At 38.5% G+C, this 18,310-nt stretch overlaps 1 protein-coding gene across 1 annotated transcript; it reads right to left on the bottom strand.

Annotated features, from left to right (window-relative positions):
- Positions 1-474: 474 nt before the first annotated feature.
- Positions 475-17,149, bottom strand: scamp2 (secretory carrier membrane protein 2). Its single transcript, XM_040026353.1, is given in 10 exon segments — positions 475-2,269; positions 3,006-3,123; positions 4,450-4,551; positions 5,038-5,057; positions 5,059-5,198; positions 7,006-7,134; positions 7,717-7,828; positions 10,099-10,164; positions 10,443-10,520; positions 16,971-17,149. Coding segments are annotated over 10 exon segments (972 nt in total). The 5' UTR covers positions 17,028-17,149; the 3' UTR covers positions 475-2,119.
- Between the last annotated feature and the right edge of the window lie 1,161 nt (positions 17,150-18,310).

Below are 18,310 nucleotides of genomic sequence, written 5' to 3'. Positions count from 1 at the left end.
ACGTCACTGGTATTATGTCTCCTTTGATCATGTCAGATGTTGGGCTAATGCTAATGTGAACCAGTTACTTTTTAGATAACATGTACTTTATTGCGTCCAGATGCAGGAAATTCTTTTGTTCATATCCACCATCCACCCTCCGTACATGTCCAAACCTTCTCAACTGTGTCTCCATATTGCTCAATCGCTCTTATATACTCAGATCAAATCCTGTTGCACCTGGTCACTCCCAGTGCACATCTTGAGATCTTCAACTCTACCACCTCCAGCTCAGCCTCCTGTGATTTTTTTAAAATCAGTGCCACCATCATGAAATCATTCATCACAGCAGGCCTCACCAGTGTAGTGTATCTATTAACTTGACTCAAATTAGATCTAAAACTTGGGGGGGGGGGGGGGGGGGAGGGAGAGGAGGAAGAGTAAATGTTCTGTAAAACTAAAAAAAAAAAAAAAAAAAGAAAGTAAGGAAAACAGTTTTAAATTAAAGCAAAGAAATTTTAATAGACGCTAAAATACAAAATCCAGATCTGCATTCAGAAATGTGTGAATTTAAAACCATATTTACTATACATAGTGTAAATAAGCTCAAACCCCCAATCAGACCGTTATGCGGTGCAGGAACGTCATAAAAAAAACATCCAAATTTGCACTTGTCATTTAGGAACATGTTACATCCAAGCTGATGCTTTGAAACAGTACAATCAATAAACACACACACACACGCATGTTTTTTAATACATGAAATCAGGTAGAAAATATACACCAACACACAAATAATTTAGAGCTCAGTGGACAAGTTACAGGAATACAAGGAAGATGTTCCACTATTTCCAAGAAGAAATGAAAATACCGCAGCTGTTTACTGAAACTGGATCTGTTCTGAGGAGGATGAAATGTATCATATTCACACTGCTTTGGTATACATCTAATCAGATACATATCTGATTTCTCAGAAATCAGAATACCCGACTTACTTTCTGATTGTTGTTAAATATTCACACCGTTTAAAAAATCATTGCAAATTTTCTAACATTTCTCCTGCATTAAATGTTAGTAAATTTAAAAAAAAATACTCTAGCTTGGATGGACTCAGTCCATTAAAGAATCTATATGAAATGTTGATCTACTTATTTTATCAGAAAAATGTTCCATTTTTATATTCAGTACTCGTTTGGTTTCCTTAGAAACATCTCTTAAACAAGGTAGTGAGAAGACATAGCTGAAGCTGCTAAAAAATAAGAAAAAAAATGAATGTGATCCTGATAACATTTGTAAATATTACCAGTTCAGCAAGAATATTCGGCTGGAGAAAAACAAACAAACAAAGGACATTAGAACCTCAGTCTGCCGAATTAGATTAAAAAAAAAATCTGAGTACAAGCATGAAATGATGTGGAGCGATGTGGTTTCCTCTGTGGATGCGATTGGTTATGTAGAAATCATGAGCTAACTACCAAGATCCTCTTACTCCAGGTTTAAGTCATTTTGTGCAATAACATCCAAGGAATATCCAAAACTTTAAGGCCACACAGATTACAATTAGCACGATCTATCAGATCCATTTCTTCCTCATTAGACTGAAAACGTGCAGCAAACAAAAGCAAAGAGATATGCTTCCAGGACAAAATACATGTCAATCAATGACAAACACTTCATCTTATTTATATTACAGGATATTCCATCAGTGTGGAGGACCGCAAGCTCACTGCACCCACATGAAATGTAAAATATTTATATTTTATGTACAAGAAATGCTGAAATAGCACTGAGTCAACTTCATGCTTTACACTCCAGTTTGCACTTTCCCTCCACTGCTTGCTTTTTTGTTTGTTTGTTTGTTTGTTTTTTTAAAAACACCCACTTCAGTCGATGTAACTCTGCATAGCACACACTGAAAGTGACAAGCAAAAGGAGATACAGGGAAATGCTGATGGTGAAGGGTGAAGGAGCTTAACCTGGCTCAGGGTCTGTACATTATGAGGTCAAATTCTTATTTCCAGAAATCTGGCCAATGGCTTCAAAAGGCTCATTTGTTCAGCTTTAGTTTAATTAATTATCCAGACCTGATAATGTACAGACATTGACCTGCTAAACAAGCTCAGTTTAGCTAATTCTACCATTAGTTGTTTGCCTGGAAGGATCCCTGGGCAGCAGAGGAAGCTGCTCCAGCAGCGGCAGTTTGGAAGGTTTTATTGGTGAAGACGCCCTGAGAGAACTCCTGCTGTGCCTTCTGGAAACTGGCCCCAGTACGTCGGTACATGCTGTGGACCTGAGGAGGAAGAAATTGTGAGAAAATTGCTGTTTAAACAGGTAAGTCATCCCTGTATGGGAGGAGACACCAAACGAGCTACCTCTGCTGGAAAATAAATCCCGCTTCGGCCTGGTACTGCATGAGGTCTCTTCCTACTAAAAATCACCAAGTACGGCTCATAGGGGATCAACTGATTTTGGCTTCTCTCTAATATAAAGCAATTTGCAATGACTGTTTTGATCTGGTGCTACAAAAATGAAGTGGAATTATTATTTTATTTCTAAATTGAATTTAGCAGGCAGCACAACAAGAGGGTTGCTGGTTCAAACATACTGGCCAGATGGGTTTCTCTCTGGATACACTGGTTTCTTCCCACAGACTAGAGATAAGCATGTCGTATTTCTAAAAATGCCTTAGATGTGAGCGTGAATGACGGTCTTTCTCTCTGTGTTAGCCTTGTGACACAATGGTGACCTGTCCAGGATCTACCTTGCTTCTTGCCCTATTAGAAGCATAGAGCTGGGATAGGCTCCTGAACTGGACACACATGTAAGAATGAATGAATGGCTGGAATTCCATTTCATTGTGATTGGTGCACTTGAAGGATTTGCACTGGTGTTAACCAAAAATCAACCATAACATTACACAGACATCTAGCAACTGTTGATTAGTGAGTCAACAAGTAAAATAACCAGAGATAAAAACTGTGTTCTGAAGAAAATTAAGAAAAAAAGAAAAGTGAGGCAACTCTTACCATCTTGAGCAGAATGACAGACATCACAGCGCACAAAGTGAAGAGGATGGCCACTATGATCATGATGATTCCCACTGCACGGTGTTCACTGATGATAGTGAATGCAGAGAGCCAACCACTGCAACAAACAGCAGAGTTTTAGGTGATCTTATGAACAGCATCAGTGAAACTTAAAATTGTATTCAACAGAAGGAAACATACAACATACAGTGTACAACACATGTACGCTGCTATATTAGATTTGAGGAGAAGAGAAGAATGTGTTTTGGAAGCAGCCTGACAAAAACAAAAACAAATGCCAACCACTTTCTGGTTAAATAATTAACATGAAATAAATGAACATCACTGCCCTCATTTTCTGTTGCTCTTATTCTTCTTTTTACCTTTAAAACTGTGTTTGACTTTAATACATTTATAATTAATTTGATCGTAATATTAAGAAGTTAAAAAAAATAGGAAAAAAACAACAACAAACAAACAAAGTAAAAAACAGCAGGTTAGTATTTAAAATGGATCACTGGTTAAAGAGCAGAGGTTATGACACCGTATTCTGATGCAGTTTAAGCTGAAACACACTTAGATTGGGAAAAGAGAACAAAGAAATGGTGGGGTAACAGACTGCAAGCAGCAGAAACTTACAGAGTTACCTGCAGACAGAGAGGCAGCAGGCTAGAGGCTGAAGAATGGAAAGTTTCTGTCGTAAGAGATGAAAGATTGCAGAAAATGAAGGAAAGAGAGAGGACGGCAGCTGACAGGCCAAATGACCGGTAATAGTTCTGATTATTTAACGCAACAAATCACAAGCACACAAAACACTTTGTCAGTCAGGGGGACACGATCACAACGTGAATACTCCCCTGAAACCAGTTATTTTATTATCTATTCATAAGCTCTTATGAGATTCATACATACTATGAATTAATATTAATATAAACATAATTATTCTGTCAAAATTATATGTTAAATTATAACATTTGTTCGAACTTGAACTTAAAATATACTTATTGCAATTTCTGGTGTTTAAAAATAGTTTTTTAAACTTCTAAATTTCACTAAAGCCGCCAACAGAATATGAAATAACTGTTACGACTTTATATCCAAAATGTCTGTGGTTTGTGATGAAGATGCACAAACTGAAATTGAAATAGGACTCTGATTTACTTTCATGCAATGCATACCATAACATGGTGGACTAATATAAGCTTTATTTATAGAGATATGTAATTAAATACAGATTAGAGTTTAAAAAAAAATATTTGAAATTTGCAGAGGGTAATAAAAAAAAAAAAGCTAACCCAACAAGCATAAATTGATTATATCCTTAACATATTATTTCAAGTATATGCTTAAAAACCATAAACGTAATGCCCACATATTTACTTTTGAAGAAGCCATCTGGAAAACTAAAGTTTTTATTGAAAAATAGGACATACATGACACTCACCTGTTGCCCCAGTGGGGTATGCCTATTGACTGGATGATGAAGATTACCACTTGGCAAAAAAACACAAAGAAGAACAAGAAGAAGCTGAAGGAGCTGTCAGTCCTGAAAAAAAAGAGGAAAATAACCATCCATTAAACTTTCAGACTTAGAAAACACATTTATATCAGGAGTACAGTTATATGAATGTAAGTGACATGTGCAAGTGCAAATCTTTACCATGGCAACGCTGTAATATAAATGTAATGTGTGAAATACACACTGTGACAGCACAAAAATTACAAGGCAAAGCGAATACATTTGGCGCAGAAGCATTATCGTTGTTACAAAAAGTATCAAAGTTATCAGGCATTTTTCTTTTTGTTCACAGCAGTTGATCGAAACTTAAAAATAAACTCACAGGGTTTTTTGTTAAATTTATACACAATACATTTGGGAACAAACATTTCAAAAGCTAATGCATTAATGTACACGTCTGTAAAATCCAGATGAAAAAAATGCCTTTTAAGCAGAGTTCTTAAAAACACACATCACTGTCCACACACGGGGTCAAATGATGCATACAGTACCTTTCATGATGGGGGGACTCACCTGAAGGCCTTGTAGACAGGGTCGGTACCAGCAGAGGAAGGAGCAGGGAGCAAAGAGGATGAGCCAGAGAATGGAGAGACCAAAGTCCACACCATTGCTTGAAGCCGTGGTGAAGAAAGCCAAACATGCCAGCAGGTTGAGGAACAGAGTCACACAGTTGACTGAGGACAACAGTAGAGAGAGAGTCAGTGATTGTATTCTAACCAGAATTTCAGTATCATGTACAGGGAGTGCAGAATTATTAGGCAAATGAGTATTTTGTCCACATCATCCTCTTCATGCATGTTGTCTTACTCCAAGCTGTATAGGCTCGAAAGCCTACTACCAATTAAGCATATTAGGTGATGTGCATCTCTGTAATGAGAAGGGGTGTGGTCTAATGACATCAACACCCTATATCAGGTGTGCATAATTATTAGGCAACGTCCTTTCCTTTGGCAAAATGGGTCAAAAGAAGGACTTGACAGGCTCAGAAAAGTCAAAAATAGTGAGATATCTTGAAGAGGGATGCAGCAGTCTCAAAATTGCAAAGCTTCTGAAGCGTGATCATCGAACAATCAAGCGTTTTATTCAAAATAGTCAACAGGGTCGCAAGAAGCGTGTGGAAAAACCAAGGCGCAAAATAACTGCCCATGAACTGAGAAAAGTCAAGCGTGCAGCTGCCAAGATGCCACTTGCCACCAGTTTGGCCATATTTCAGAGCTGCAACATCACTGGAGTGCCCAAAAGCACAAGGTGTGCAATACTCAGAGACATGGCCAAGGTAAGAAAGGCTGAAAGACGACCACCACTGAACAAGACACACAAGCTGAAACGTCAAGACTGGGCCAAGAAATATCTCAAGAATGATTTTTCTAAGGTTTTATGGACTGATGAAATGAGAGTGAGTCTTGATGGGCCAGATGGATGGGCTCGTGGCTGGATTGGTAAAGGGCAGAGAGCTCCAGTCCGACTCAGACGCCAGCAAGGTGGAGGTGGAGTACTGGTTTGGGCTGGTATCATCAAAGATGAGCTTGTGGGGCCTTTTCGGGTTGAGGATGGAGTCAAGCTCAACTCCCAGTCCTACTGCCAGTTTCTGGAAGACACCTTCTTCAAGCAGTGGTACAGGAAGAAGTCTGCATCCTTCAAGAAAAACATGATTTTCATGCAGGACAATGCTCCATCACACGCGTCCAAGTACTCCACAGCGTGGCTGGCAAGAAAGGGTATAAAAGAAGAAAAACTAATGACATGGCCTCCTTGTTCACCTGATCTGAACCCCATTGAGAACCTGTGGTCCATCATCAAATGTGAGATTTACAAGGAGGGAAAACAGAACACCTCTCTGAACAGTGTCTGGGAGGCTGTGGTTGCTGCTGCACGCAATGTTGATGGTGAACAGATCAAAACACTGACAGAATCCATGGATGGCAGGCTTTTGAGTGTCCTTGCAAAGAAAGGTGGCTATATTGGTCGCTGAATTGTTTTTGTTTTGTTTTTGAATGTCAGAAATGTATATTTGTGAATGTGGAGATGTTATATTGGTTTCACTGGTAAAAATAAATAATTGAAATGGGTATATATTTGTTTTTTGTTAAGTTGTCTAATAATTATGCACAGTAATAGTCACCTGCACACACAGATATCCCCCTAAAATAGCTAAAACTAAAAACAACTTCCAAAAACATTCAGCTTTGATATTAATGAGTTTTTTGGGTTCATTGAGAACATGGTTGTTGTTCAATAATAAAATTATTCCTCAAAAATACAACTTGCCTAATAATTCTGCACTCCCTGTATGTATACAGCAAAGAAGAACAAAAACTAAACAGTACTGGCTGGAGTGTTTTTCCCATCACACCAACCGGTGTTGTTAAGAAGTGATTTTAAGGTACATTTTGACACCGATTCAGAGCTTCAAACCTTCCCGAAAGGTTTTTACTTCTCAGACTTCCAATGTCCGCCCCCCTAAAAATGTAATGTGCTTACACATCCAGAGGTAGTACATCATCTTGCAGACTCTCTGGTACTCTGGGGGGATTTCCTCTGAGAAGTCCTGGTAAAAACATGGTTTGATGGGGAAGAACTTTGGAAGTGGAGGCCAGTTGTTCTCTTTACCTGTCGAGTCAAGAGATAACATCAGCATGGCAAACTATAAATACAAGACAGCAGATATATCATGAGCACGAATAGAGTTTAACAACAAGCAACCGGTGGTTATTTTTAAAATACTGACACATTCATCTGAGTCATTTACTCAAGTGTGTGGGAGTCAATGTACAGCAGCATTCCTACCTAAGCAGGCTGGATAATGTCACTGCTGTGCCTCTGGAACATAACTGCACTGTTTACATAAACCTATCTAAGCATCTGCTTTTTAAACTAAACTAAAAACTTATCACCGCAAGTTTACATCAGCAGATGCAGCACATGAAGACACATTTCACCAGATATTCAGTCATTCACCAGAGTTGATAATTAACAGATAATGATCTTCATATTAATGTTATAGCTCTTTGCAGACCTATTGATATGAATATGAATATCAGAGCCAAAAAACAAACAAAACAAAACAAACAAAAAAAAAAGCCAGTGTGTGCAAGGATGTAGTTTTATATTTGTCTTTGGTACATAATGCACACGTTGCAAATCATTGTCTGTTATCAGGGCGCTGTGCTGAGGAGTTTTGTTTTTAATGACCTGTCAGGCCTCTGCTCTGTAGCTCATGCTCTCTGCGGTCCAGCTCGGCAGCTTTCCTCTCCAGCTCTTCCTGCTGCCTCAGCAGGTTGGCCTGAGCTGCAGCAGCAGTTGCCTGAAAAAGGAGGAAACGCTTCACTCAACCACCACATTAGATGCACAGAAAATTATCTAAGCCACTGTCAGGAGATTCAGATTTCATGCAAATAGCAAGGAAACGGTGCAGAAATGATTCACTTCACATATAAGCTTTCTAGTTTCAGTTTTTAACACCCAAGACAACAATGAGTCGCTGTGAGCCACTTCAATAAACACTCTGAATTGCATCTGTTTTCGCAGGCATCTAAAAGGGTGTACTTGACTTTTAAATGACATATTACAGGAAATACATATTCATGGTTATCATATCTGATCTCTGACTTGCCAGGAAGAGGTAGGACGCAGGTGATCTGTTTTGCTATTCATGAATATTTATAGGACAGAACAAAGAGCTTCATTATAATAATGTGTAAAGTGAGTAGATGTTTGTGTAGCAACCACACATCCTGACGTAAGGACCATACTGAGAGTCTGAAGGGACAGATTGCCCTTTAGACACATCCAGTTATTTTAGAATTCTAAAATGAGCCACGTGTTGCTAAAAAATGCAATTTCTAAACATTTTATTCTTTGAATCAGATGTTGCTAGACTAGAATAGTTAGTAGGTAGGATTATGCCTGACTTTATCAATTAGAGAAATTACATTAAAAGTAGGGCTGGGTATCGTCACTGATTTCTAGAATCGATTCGATTCTGATTCACAAGGTCCTTAATAGATTCGATCCACGATTCGATTAAATTCGATTCGATTCAATTCAATTCGATTTGAATATGGGAAATATTGACAGTCAGAAATATTATAATTCAGATCAGTACATTTACATATTGTTGTATGTAAATAAAAAGGAAGGAAGCTGGCACACGCAAGACTTTATCAAAGGTGTAAGCATCACAGCAGAGGCCTTTGTGTCAAAGTAGCTGAGGATAAAACACAGAAAAACATGAAGGTTTTCCTGGCCTGGGATTTTATAAAATTATTCTGCAGTACATCAAAAACGAAAGAAAACCATTAATGAACATATGAACGTTACCTCTGACGTTACAGCGGTTTTATTAGAGACACAGCTGAGCGTTTTGCATAATTTTAAAAAGTTTAAATTTGTTCAGTATTGAACGGCAGAAATTAGGTTTTCTTTTCAGAAGTATGTAAACGGGGAAAAAAACAGCGGCCGACAGGCTGTAAATAACGGTAGACGAGCTGTCGGCTTTCAGCTCCGACCGTGTCCGTGCCGTCAGGTGAGAAAGGCGACATCTCACTGATTCTGATCCGCGGGTCCTGCTGTGTGTTTACGTCTTTGTGCAGAATCCGTGTACCTGCTCTCATTTACTGTCTTAGCTGTTTGGTGGTTATTGAAATTTTGTGATTTTTCACCTGAGATTCTGGCATTTTGGGCAAAATAAATTTATATTAAAAAAACGATTCAGGATTTTAATGAATCGATTTCACGTTATCCAAGCCAGAATCGATTTTAAATCGATAAATCGATTATAAAAACCCACCCCTAATTAAAAGCTCAGTTTTGTGATCTTTTTGACAAAATAAGGTTTGGACATTTAGTTCGATGTAGCAACTAAATGGCTTTGAGTAAAAGAAACGGCTACACCATCTGTGTGAAAAAATAACTTAATTACACAGGCAGGATAAGTAGAATTGGAACTTAAGAAAATACTCTTTCTTAGTGGTTTCCACAATTTTAGTACCCAGAGCACAGCAGAGGGCAAGACAAAATGCACACCTCCATTCACACCGTCACTAAATAACATCCAATTGTCATCATAGTTATTATGAGTTCTTCTAAATGTGCTGCAGTAGGAATATGTGATTAAGAGCCCATCTGTGATATCTAGACCTAGGATAAGAACTGAAATTTTTTAAATGCATTTATTGAATTTCAATAAATGGTCTTGCTCATCTTGGCTTAGATGTAGTGGTCTTCTACAGTAGGTTTGAGTTGCTCTCAAAAATGTTTTACTTCCAGATGCATTTTTAGCTTGCTTTGCACAATGTTAGCATTAGCCAACCTCTCCTGACAGACTGGGGCCGTCTTACAGCTTCAGTAAACTGCAACTGAGTCTTATTCTGCTCTTTGTTGTCAATCAGGGCTTCGATGTATCTCAATCTCATAATTCCCACCATCCATCAACTGAAAAAACAGAGTGAGGTCACATAATTGTGCAATAATAATGCTAGATTGTTATAAAATCTCACCCACACCTGCTCATTCACCTTCATAAAAACATTTTTTTTTAATCAGATAAGTGGTGGGTTTGGTATAAATTCTCACCTGTGGACTGGGCTCTGTAGATGGCTGTAGCACAGCAGGAGATGTGGTGTGAGCTGCTAGTCCATCCTAAAAAACAACAATAAGCAAACAAAAGATTCAAATGCAACCAGTAAAAGAGAAAGAATACCAGGAAAACAAGGCTAAGAAGATAAAGGGAATGGCGACATAAGCAGGCCAAGAAGACCAAAAAATTGAAATGGTGAACTGAAAGATGGTGAGAAAAAACAAAAGATACAATATTTTGACAGGAAAACGAAATAATGAGGAAATGTGCAGATAAGACACCATCAAATGGTTTCAAAACCAACAAAATGAGTAGAAAATGTAGCTTCCAGATGTCTTACATTGGGTTGAGCAGAGAAAGGGTTGTACTGGTCAACTGGTTCGATGTTGGATTTTGTCACCTGAGTGACAGAGGGATCCTGGAAAAACAATAAAAATAATAATAAAAACATGTGCTCATCTTTATCAACTTTTCTCCATGCAGAAAATAATAATGGGTTACCTGAAAATCTACAAATACATTTTGATCCAATGTCTGTCTATGATGACAGCTTGGAAGTATTTCTTATCTTTGAGCCAAAAGCTGCAGAAATAAGTGTAGGTGCTATACAGTAATGAAAAAGAGGCCTCTTGTACCAGGTTTGGTGAGCTGCTATTAGAGGTAAGTGCATTTACATGGCTTAACTGACATGGCTTAACTGAACCGTTTTGCAAGAATATAAATATAAAATAAATAGATATTTATAAATATAAATAAATAAAGAATATCAAGTTTATTTAGACTTAAAATCTACAATGAAGAAATTCATTTAGTGCTGTTCGTTTTCTCTCCAGAAGAACTCTTTGTTATAAGCTTTACCATTTCCTGAAACACTGAAAGCAACCCTCAAAAAGAAAAAAGGAAGCCGAGATTATGAAATCTCGTATCATGCTTTGCCAAAGTCATAAAGTAAAGTACAATAACATCCAGCAATAACCTCTGAGGTTCCTGGTAATATTACCCCTGGAGAAGCACTGGTAATCATTAAATGACTCAAGTGAGCTCACTATTGATTTAACCACTCTCTATAATATGAGAAGGCACTGCTTATTTTGACACGTCTGAGAAAAGAAAGTCGGGACCTGATAAATTCCATCGATGCAGTTCAATACATTTTACACACATGCACGCAATTATAGATTTCTCTCAAAGCCTTTTAAGACCTTTTGGAGACCTTTTAAAGGCTTAAAAACATTAAAAACATACAGTTTTCTTCCAATAAACCTTTTTATTAAGGAATTAAAACTGTAAAGCACAACCTAAATCTAAAATAAAAAACTAGAAAGCATGTTTTGACATCTGCACCGGATGATGACACTATTTTGGCAGCTTGTGGCATCCCAACACATGACCTAAAATTTTAATGATGCACTTTATATTGGCATGCAAAAAGAAATATGAGAGGGGGGGGGGGGGGGGGGGGAGGGTACTAGGAAATTTTTATTCACACCAAAACTACAACAGTAACTGTGAATTCCTGCCATACATGACGCCACTTCAGCCCAACAGGGTCTCTGGAGCCTCCTGTGATGGAACACGCATGTGTCGTGATGTAATTCAACAAGGGTCTGTCCTATTTGAAAGGAAGACGGTAAGATTTCTAGGATGTGCCAACAGCTTAATTGCAAATTGTCCTTTTGTATTTGTATTTAAGTGGTTGTCAGTCAATATCGGTAAGGACAACCAAAGAGACCCTGCAAAGCAAAATTAGTCTCAATTAAACTTACACAAATATTTTATTGTTCTCCATCTTCCTGACACAGCTTCAGCTTCTGTTTAACTTAATTGCTACCACTTATCCCGGTTACACCTCACACAATTTTTTCTGATTTTTTTCTCCTCTCCAATCTATAGCCCCCGACGACGATGAGATTCTCTGATCCAGTACCTGAAGTTTTTAGACACACCTCTACACTCAGCAGTTTGCTCAGAATAAAGGCTCAAATTCAGCCCAGCTACAAATACCAGCTTTGAAAAAAAATCCAGGTCTTAAAATGGGACACAGCTCAAGATGTGTCGGGGGTGGGGCCCGTAGGCTCAGTCTGGAAAACTTGGCCTAGTTGTTCAGCAGCAGTAGTCAGAGTCTGAATCAGAGATGTCTTCAGGTAGATTGGAGAGATTTTTTTCCTCCAAAAGGTTCAATAACTCTAACCTACATAACCAGTGAAGGGGTTATCACAAAACTGAGTTAGCAGGTTTGTATTCTTTTCCTGTGTCCTAGGAGTCAGAAGAGTCCTAGTCAAGCTGCAAGAAGTCCTGCTGTGTTTCCATATCCTGTGTACTTCAACAGGTTGTTCATGGTTTCTTTACAGAGGATGAACAGAAACTCCATACTGTCTGCTCCATGGCCATGTCTTGAGCAGACACACCACACGACATAGGCTGAACCAGCTTGTTTCTGATGGTGGTGCAACCTCTGGCCTGCTCTTCACGTCTTTCAGTAGGGAAAGTATCTGAGCTTTGATTTCTATGAATATCCCTTTGATATCTGGATTCTTCAGAGGGTTGGGCAGTGGAGTCAAACACTCTTTGTATTTGGAGCCCTAGTCAGTTCTTTTCTTCGTGAAGTCTAGCAGCAGTGAATTAGTTGACAGTTGACAATGGAAATAATGGTTTCCTAAGGCTGAGTTTGTTAAGCCCTCTGGGGCTGAAAATTGAAGCAGCTGAACAAGTTCCAAAAACTGCAGTTCTTCTGATGGCCACTTGAGGTTTACTCAAAATGTGAGTTACAGTGGAAGGATATGCATATTTGATTTGGCACAGATTATTACATATTGTGTTTGCAACCCTCCCAATGACCTTTGTCTACTCCAGGTCTCGATTTCAGCAACATACCAACATGGCAGCAGCCACAATGGCAATATTTAAAATTCAGAAAGCAGAGGGTTATGCAACAGTAGCTATAACCACTGTCATATACATATATGAAACACACAATTTACTGATAGGGTGTGGTGGTTGCTACTATGTTGTAAAATGTAACTTGCGCATATGTAGACTCATATCTTGTCCTCATTAAAACATTCCTTATAAAAGGTTTAAATGTAACTCAACAACCTGTGATGTTCTGGAAGAACCTGAAACTATGCTGTAAATTACTCTGACAAGACTGGCACATAAAAAGAAACATCTAAACACATATATATACACCAATATCCAATATTTACACTAGAACATATTGTAACAACTAAGCTTTTATTTGGAAATGATGGTGTACAATGCAGTCCTGAGAAATGCTGCATCTGCAAGTTTGTGTGAACTCGGTGGGTGATCAAAAACAAAAACTATGACACAGTAACAACTTCCAGAATCACTTCAATAATCTGGGACAAATCAGTCCTTCCTTTAAAAGGTTGACGGAACGAGTACTTCACATGACTACGTGACACGTCACTCACCAACAGTGTGATAAGAGCTCGCCTGCTTGTTAATATGTGCTTGTGACACACCTGTAAACATTCCCAGACGGCAACATAGAGACGTCTGAGTGAGACGATCAACAGCTAGCAATATAAAGGGAAAAGGGTGAATGGAATTAACCTCTAAACCCAACTTAAATGACCCATGATACATTTTACGAAACAACTCCTTGTTGCCTGCAAAGATATTCAAAGGCTCTCATGCAAAACGTCTTTACCTAATTACACAGGTAAAAAACATATGCTTAGTAAACAGCGAGGAGTGGCTTATTATACATCCTTTAGAGAGACAAACTGACAGCATTGAATAAAGTAACTGATGACAGCAAACTTACACAGTCTCTGAAATGAAAACCGAGCTGGGACAAGCCTCAAACAAGAGGACAGCATCTTCAAAACAATAGACAGACATACAAAGATGCAGTTTTCCATATATGCCGATATATGGAAAACTGCGTACTGTATATAGATGAACATGGCATATTTTAATACAAAAATAATACAGTGACTTTAACGTCTCTGTACAAGGAAACCGGACATGCTCTCATAACTGCTGATTGCCTAGGTGTGGCCATTTCAAAACAGCAGCTGGATACTACTACATTTTACATTAGATACCACAGCCATGGGGTGCAGGTTTAGCTCACTGGGTGAACAGGTGACCAAAAGCAGTATGGCATGGGCACGTCTCCAACCCGCGGCCCTTTGCTGCATGTATTCCCCTTTCTCTACCTGCTTTCCTAACCATAGGAAAGTGACACACCTGTAAACATTCCCACCTGTAAACATCTTCACTGCATCTGTCCAGCAAAGGCCCAAAATTAATAATTTAGATACCACAGTGCTACAAATGATAGAAGCACATGCTCAGAAAGGCCTACAGGGGGGAAAAAGCAGCATAGTGCAGTCTGCAGTCCACAAACATGCACATTTTAACATTTTTTATATTCTTTCAAAGGTTGGTAACATGTTAAATATTTAATGTGACCACAGACAGTGAGCTTTTATGAATAGAACTGCTTTTCAGAGTACATATTATACTCCAGCTGCTACTAGGGTATTTATCCAGTCCACCCACCAAACAAACAGAAGTCTCCACTGACGTCACACCTATTGAACACTTGAGATAACAAAAGTTCCATTCTGCAATACTGTAAAAGCATAATGCCACTTAAATCTTACACAGAATAGTACCCACAGGTCATTGGTTTTGATTTGGAGTGTGATAAGAGCAATTTACTGTTAAATATGTCACACTAAATGTGAGGCCTGGTTGAACCTTGGACTCTGAATGCCCCTATAAACTGTTGCTCTCTCTGCAATAAGATGGATTTCTTAACATTTGGTAGAACTGAAAAACCCTAACAACAGCACGTGTGTTTTAACAGATGCAAACACCCACTTATCTATGCGGTTATTCAAATCTGACATCATGATCAAGCCATTGTGATTAATCTGCTAAGTTTCTATTCACCTTTTATGTTGCATTTTATCTAATTCTACATTTTGAAGAATGGCCACTGTTACTAAAATGTTACACTTCATTTCAAAAACTGTTAAATAAGGAGAGTTATGACAGGTTCAGTCTTTAATTTTGTTTTTTTTTTACTTTATGAATTTCATATTGCATAATAAGAAGGAAAGATGGAAAACATAAACAGGTTCTTTACTACTGCAGAAACTAGGCTAACATATCTAGCTCATGTCCTAGAGAAAAAAACAGAAAACTTGTGGAGTGTGAGATAATTCCTGACAGACTTCAAAGGTTTCCGTGAAAGAGAAAACCTGATATGAAAGGACTGTTTCCCTGCATGTACATACACATGTACAATAAATCATGCATTCTTATATATACACATATATATGGATAAAAAACAACAAGCAAAAGATGATGGTTAACATTTTTAAATTGGTGCTCTTCCATTGTTGGGTTTGAAACTTCTGTGTGTTAAAAACTGTGTTAAAGGAGTATGAGACACAGTGACAAAAACTAGGTTTTTAAAGAGTAACTTACATTAGGGATTAATCAATGTCAGAGTCTCCCTAACTGCTGCTGCCTCTGTGTCAGCCATTTATTTCATTTTCATCCTTTTCTTGGCTGGCATAATATTAAATCACAGACTGGTGCATTTAAAGGGGTTGTCTACTCTTACTGAGTACTCAAAGCACTTAAAGACTAAAAGCCACATCTTCCTTTTCACACACATATTCACATTGTACTTTATTCTACTTGTCTTTTTCTATGACTTCTGTTACTTTCTATTAATTCATTTTCAATTTCAGATGAGGACTAGGCAATAATGGAGGTAAAATTGCCCAAGTACACTTTTCCATGCAGACTAAAGCAGCCAGGGGTCAAACCACTTCCTTTATGAATGGCAAATAATTCTAGCTCCTGAGTGTACTACAAAGTACAATTAATGGGTCAGTGAGCTTGTCAAACTTAACGTGACAGCAGTTTCTTGTGTCTCAAAAGTGGCTCTCTTCATAACTGGCCAAATTACCTTGGTAACTTAGACTGAACAGATAGCCTTGTCCGGAGCAGTAACCACCACTGTGATCCCCATTACCTCAGACTAGGGTTTTAGGTTTTGTCAAGCCTGCTAACACTAAGAAAACCTGGCTGTGTTTAACTTCTTTCACAGTATACTCCTCAAAGCTTCAACACGTCTTTTTGAAAAAGCCAACAGAAACATTGATGACCAAATGTGAAATTCTGGGCTTGTTTCAGTTATTAACCCAGTTTAGTGCAAGGGAACAAAAGAAAATCTATAAAGACATAGCAACTAAACACTCTTACTCTCACTATTTCTGAACATGAGGATAAGAACATTCCCAGTAGGCTTTCCTACTATAAATCTGTTCATATAACGATATATTATTTCAGTGCATATAAAGAAAGACCTTAGTTTGTCGCTCGCCCATTTTAATATTTTAAAGTGAAGGAAGGACGTTCCTATTTCCACAAACAACTGGCCTACTATCAGACATCCTGTGTGCTAGAAGCTCTTTGTAGAGAGAAAACCAGCAGTTTCGATAAACGTCACATTACAAACCACCAGAACTATCACAAATCACGTCTAAGACATTAGAAATGCACACAATAATGTACATTATCTTCCGAAGGAAGCAGAAAATAGGTACTGTGGCTTAAAAAATATATCTGACACACACATTTCAAGTTTAACTTCCTGCAACTAAACTCACAGGATATGCAGCCGTTTTACAAGCCACGTGATTGGTTAAAAAACTGTCAGTCACACTTCCTGCCAAATGGTTGCAATCCTCAAAGACGTAGGTCCCCGCCCCGACATCCACCCAACAAGTTTCCTGGCGTGCTGGCTACCGTTTAACTGCCGCCGTTTGATATGTCACCGACTGCGCCTTATAATCTCAGTCCTCGTACTTACATTGAAAGGGTTTTCGCTGGCAGTATCTGCGAACGGGTTGGTATCAAATTCCGACATTTTGAAAATGTTGCGAGGCGTTCTTTTTGTCTTCTCTGAAGGTGGAGTTAACAACAAACTCTTCCCTATCGCTTCTGGTGCCTGTCCTACCACTTCCTCGAATGAAGTTTAAAGCGCATGCGCACTGAGCCAGTTGGACGATGACGTGTGCGTCAAATGATGCGCAGGTAATCAAAGCGCGCCACCTGCAACCCCTCTCGGCGCCGTTTGAGATTAAAAGCAAATTCCAGTTGTTATGTCTTATCATTTTTATTATTATTATTTATTTTCTTTACCTACATGTTAACCTTGTTTCTATCTTACTTCACTATATTGTGCAATTGTTAACCAGAATCAGAATACTTCATTGATCCCTAGGGGAAATTATGTTGGTTACAGTGCTCCAGTACAAACAGTAACAAAAATAGACAAAACAAGAAGTAAGAAATAGCACAATATATACATACATATAAGTCACTTACGACTAAATATCTGAATAAGAAAGAAGAGCATGTGCAAAAAGGGTGTAGCTATTGCAGTATACAGTGTGTTAGGTGGATGAGTTGTACAGGGAGATGGCCACAGGCAGGAATGATTTCCTGTGTCGTTCAGTGGTGCTTTTTGGTAATCTCAGTCTCTCACTGAACGTGCTCCTGTGGCTAGCCAGCATGTGATGGAGTGGGTGGGAGGAATTATCCAACATTGTCTTTATCTTGGACAACATTCGCCTCTCCATCACCACCTTAAGAGAGTCCAGCTCCATCCCCACAACATTGCTGGCCTTGCAGATCGGTTTATTGAGTCTGTTGGCATCAGCAGCCCTCAACCTGCTGCCCCAGCATGCAACAGTGTAGAGGATAGCTCTGGCCACAACAGACTTGGAGAAAATCCTGATCATTGCATTGAGCATAACGATGTTGATATGAGTCCATGGCTTATATTGTAGATGTTATTTGAGTTTTTGTTATTAAACCCCCCACAATCTTATTTACCCAACAAACTGATTACTAAACTAATAATGATAACAACAACAACAACAACAACAATAATAATAAAGTATTAATAAACTATTTGTGAATCCTGTGGATGCCTCTGCATTTCTTCCTTTGCTAAATCCATGAATCTTCTCTGAGGTCTTCCTCTTTTTCGCATCCTTCTGTAGTTACAGTTTGCACATCACCCTTGTTCTTGAAAATTCATATCAGTGCACTTCACCTCCTTTCTTCAGGCATCCTCTCATTCTCCAAGATTGTGTCAACCAATCTGGTCAGTAAGACAACATCTCCATACCTCCACAGGTATGT

The sequence above is a fragment of the Simochromis diagramma genome, unplaced genomic scaffold (genome assembly GCF_900408965.1).
Source record: "Simochromis diagramma unplaced genomic scaffold, fSimDia1.1 OVJJ01000293.1, whole genome shotgun sequence".
NCBI classification, from domain to species: Eukaryota; Metazoa; Chordata; class Actinopteri; order Cichliformes; family Cichlidae; genus Simochromis; species Simochromis diagramma.
Note: the sequence above shows the minus strand (reverse complement) of the source record. Positions and strands in the feature narration are given on the sequence as shown.